General features: G+C 41.3%; 1 protein-coding gene across 1 annotated transcript in view; it reads right to left on the bottom strand.

Moving 5' to 3' along the window:
- lmf1 (lipase maturation factor 1) overlaps window positions 1-3838 on the bottom strand; it is a 30626-nt gene that overhangs the window by 3346 nt on the left and 23442 nt on the right. Inside the window, exons 8-10 of the mRNA XM_016286135.1 lie at window positions 1731-1911; window positions 1057-1210; window positions 718-957 (exon numbers count right to left, since the gene is read on the bottom strand). Coding sequence (XP_016141621.1) covers window positions 718-957; window positions 1057-1210; window positions 1731-1911 — 575 coding nt within the window. The remainder of the gene's footprint in view (window positions 1-717; window positions 958-1056; window positions 1211-1730; window positions 1912-3838) is intronic.

The following is a 3838-nucleotide window of genomic DNA, read 5'->3' as shown; positions in this document are numbered from 1 at the left end:
ATGCTCTGCAGTGAATGGGTGCCGTCAGAATGAGAGCTGATAAAAACAACACAATAATCCACACCACTCCAATCCATCAGTTAACATCTGGAGAAGACGAAAGCTGAAACTAATCCAGCATTAAGATGTTTTTAAATAAAATACGAGTCCACAATCCACAAAAATGCTTCCTCCAGTGAAAAAGTCCATCTCCTGTAGTCTCTCACGTCACAATCCAGCCTCATATTTGTTTAGAGCTGTTTTGGCTTGTAAACGGTGCAGATTTCTCTCCTGATTCAGACCACGTTTTCACTGGAGGAAGCGTTATTATGGATCATGGACTCGTATTTTAGTTAAAAACATCTTAATGATGGATTTGTTTCTTTCAAACACGCAGATTTTGTCTTCAAGACATTAACTGATGGACTGGAGTGCTGTGGATTACTGTGATGTTTTTATCAGCTGTTTAGTCTCTCATTCTGACGGCACCCATTCACTGCAGAGCATCCATTGCTGAGACACTGATGCAATGCTACATTCTCTAAATCTGTTTTGACGAAATGGCCCTCGGATGGCCCAAGGATGAGCACATTTTCAGCTAATCAGGTGAACTATTCCTTTAACACAAGAAAACAGAAAGGCTAAAAGCCTCAAGGTTAATAGTGTTTATAATGTTTCATTATATATAATGAGAATGATAATAATGTTTCACATTAGCTGTATTGTTTTTCAGCAAACAAAGCAATTGGGACCATTTTCTGGAAAATACAGAGCGTCTCCTCTCCCTGTTTAACCTGAAACGCAGCGAACCACATGAGCCAGTCCAGCCGGTAGTGATACGGCGAGATGAGGCACGGCCTTCGGTCCAGAGCTCCAGGTTTACACAGGAACTCATACTCCTCCCATATAACCTCCTCTCCAGTGTGATTGACGCTCAGCGTGCCCTGAAACACCACCTCCGTCCGCTCCTTAGTGACACTGCGCCAGAGACACACGTGAGCTGGTTAGACTCTGCCATCTGCTGGCTACTGATGGGCTTTATACAGAGCGACGTTCAGACCGAGATGGATGCGCTACCTGCCAAAGGCTCCGTACGTGTTGACGATCCGCAGGGGATCAAACGAGGTGTTCATCATCTGTCTGGAGCTCAGCAGGTTCATCACGACCGGGACGCTCAGATACGCTATCAGAATCCCCAGAGACGCATTCAGCACACGCCTGATCAACATACCTGACCAGAGACACAGTCAGAGAAAAACAGTCAGTGAATCCGAGCCCAGATTAGAAACATACACTACTGCAGTAAGACGCCGAGACTTTTAATCATCAAGGATGCATCACACTGATCAAAAGTGACAGCGACTATCTATTTCTAATAAACGCTGTTCTTTTGAACTTTCTATTCATCTGTGAATCCTGAAAAATGAAATGCATCACAGTTTCCACTAAATAATCTGGCGGCACAACACAATGTTTTCAAAAAAGATAATAAACAGAAATGTTTCTTGAACAAACACACTGAAGAAGAAAGACTTTTCTTGTATTTTCGTGTAAAATGTACTTTAATAATTGTTACAGTGAAGGCCACATTTCTAATTGAAAGTTTTTCAATCTAATATTTATATTTTATTTCAGCTTTATATGTTTTTTGTTTTAGTTAGCAATACCTTGTGATTCATTATTATTTAAAACTTTGCAAAGCCAAACAGATCATTCAGTGATTTGTGTGTGTAAGTAAAGCATGTAAAGACCTTTCGAGGACGGAGGTTTGAGTCCTGAAGCCTCCTCTGTCTGAATCTGCAGCAAAGTCTGTCTGGCTCGTCCAGAGCGGCGGAACAGAAACACCAAAGCAGCGTCATCGAAACAAGCCAGACTGGGAACTATAGTCAACCAGTTCAGAAAACTCAGATTCCCACTAATGACCAGAACAACCTGTTAGAAAAGATACAGCAACACATGCTAGAGTCTCATAAGGAAATGATACATGAAATTTCATTTTTGGTTGCGCTTTTCCTTTAAAGGGGTCCTATTGTGCTTATTCACTTGTTCAACTTTAGTTGGTCTGTAATGTTGCTGTTTGAGCATGGGCGTCAGAAGCAAAATAAATGTGGGTGGGTCCTCCCCCAGAAAAAAATTGACTGGAGTATATGCCATATACTCCCACCTTCAATACCACGACTGAGGCGCCCTTGAGCAAGGCACCGAACCCCCAACTGCTCGAAAAAAGACATCAGCAGTCCGGCGCAGAGAAAAGTAAAATTAAAAAAGGCCAAGATGAAGCCTGTGCATCCCTTTCAGGTAGTTACATTCATAATCCTGTGAAAGTTTTTTGGCTGTTGACGTTAATAACGTTTATTGACACTAATTCATGTTTTAATTATCATATGATGAGCTCATTGACGACTTCGCCTCCAGAAAAAGCAGGAGTGTGCCTTTGTAAATTTGGAATGCTCCAGCAGATCAGTGTTGATTTTCAGAGAGTCTATACACTAAGTGCAATAGCCGCCTTGTTGACAGAAGCTATTTACACTAACTCCGCCCACTTACGTGTGATTGGGCTAGTCAACACAACAAAAGACTATCAGCAGACTACAGCTCCAGTGGCGTAGATGGTGTAACGTGCCGTGAACGTTTTGACCCGAGTTCGAATCTGCCTTTTGCCAAACTTTTTTTTTCTCCCTTTTCAAATCTCGTATCGCATCGGAAAGGCATTTATTTTCAATAAAAATTAAGGAAATTATAGAAAAGTTGAAAATAAAGTATCGGGTAGGGTTAGGGTTAGGGTATGTGTAGGGAGGGCTTTATTGTCCCAATAAGGTGGCATCCATTTATTAATTTGAATTAAAATTATAATTTACACTTAATACGTTATTATTGCATACTGTTTTATCATTTACTACAATATTGAGATGCAGCTAATTGCTACTATTTGAAATAAGTAGTATAAATAACATTTTATCAGTGTAAATGGAATCTATAGCAAGTCTATTTGCACTTGGTGTAAATAGCCGCTGACATTGATTTTTGATTCAATGTATTATTGTTTATTTTGATATTTAATCTTTTAAAAAATGTTATTTAATGTGTGTAATTTTATTTTTTTGTGTTGTGCACCAGGTGCAAGTAGTGAAAACACAGAATGGCGTTTCATTTATATGGACTCTGAATGAGCCGAGTGGAATGGATTTGAAGAAGCAGCAGAGTGGAATTCAAGGCTGTAGCTAAATGGAGTTTAATTTATTAGGGCATTCGTCATGTGGAGTGGATTTGACTGACGGCACTCTGAAAAGTACACATATTCGCTGAGAGACGGTAAAAGTGGGTGGGTCCAATATCATTGGTCTTCAAAAGTGGGTGGGTCCTGTCCCACCCTCATTCAATGTTCCGACGCCCATGTGTTTGAGCATAAAAAAAGATCTGCGAAGTTACAAAGCTCAAAGTCCACTTCAAAAGGAGATATTTTATTGAACAGAAATCACTTTTCAAAAACTACAACGAACGACTCGTTTGGACTACAACGCATATTTTCTGGGATTTGTGATATCACAAATATCGACGAATGGGACGAGACCTGGTTGAGCTGGTTGAGTGTTATCACTATGTCGGAGACACGCTAGCTTTCCCAAGGCAGACGAATTGATTTTGATGCAATATTTACACTGAAGCTCACAGGCGGCTATGGTGAAGGGCGTGACATTTCCTGACCAGGCGCCGAGTGCTGCCAATCACAACACACAGTGGCCCAGCCAACCAATCACGGCACACACTGGCCCAGCTAACCAATCACAGCACACACTGGCCCAGCCAACCAATCACGGCACACACTGGCCCAGCCAACCAATCACGGCACACACTGGCC

This window comes from Sinocyclocheilus grahami, unplaced genomic scaffold (genome assembly GCF_001515645.1).
Source record: "Sinocyclocheilus grahami isolate Dianchi unplaced genomic scaffold, SAMN03320097.WGS_v1.1 scaffold206.1, whole genome shotgun sequence".
NCBI classification, from domain to species: Eukaryota; Metazoa; Chordata; class Actinopteri; order Cypriniformes; family Cyprinidae; genus Sinocyclocheilus; species Sinocyclocheilus grahami.
Note: the sequence above shows the minus strand (reverse complement) of the source record. Positions and strands in the feature narration are given on the sequence as shown.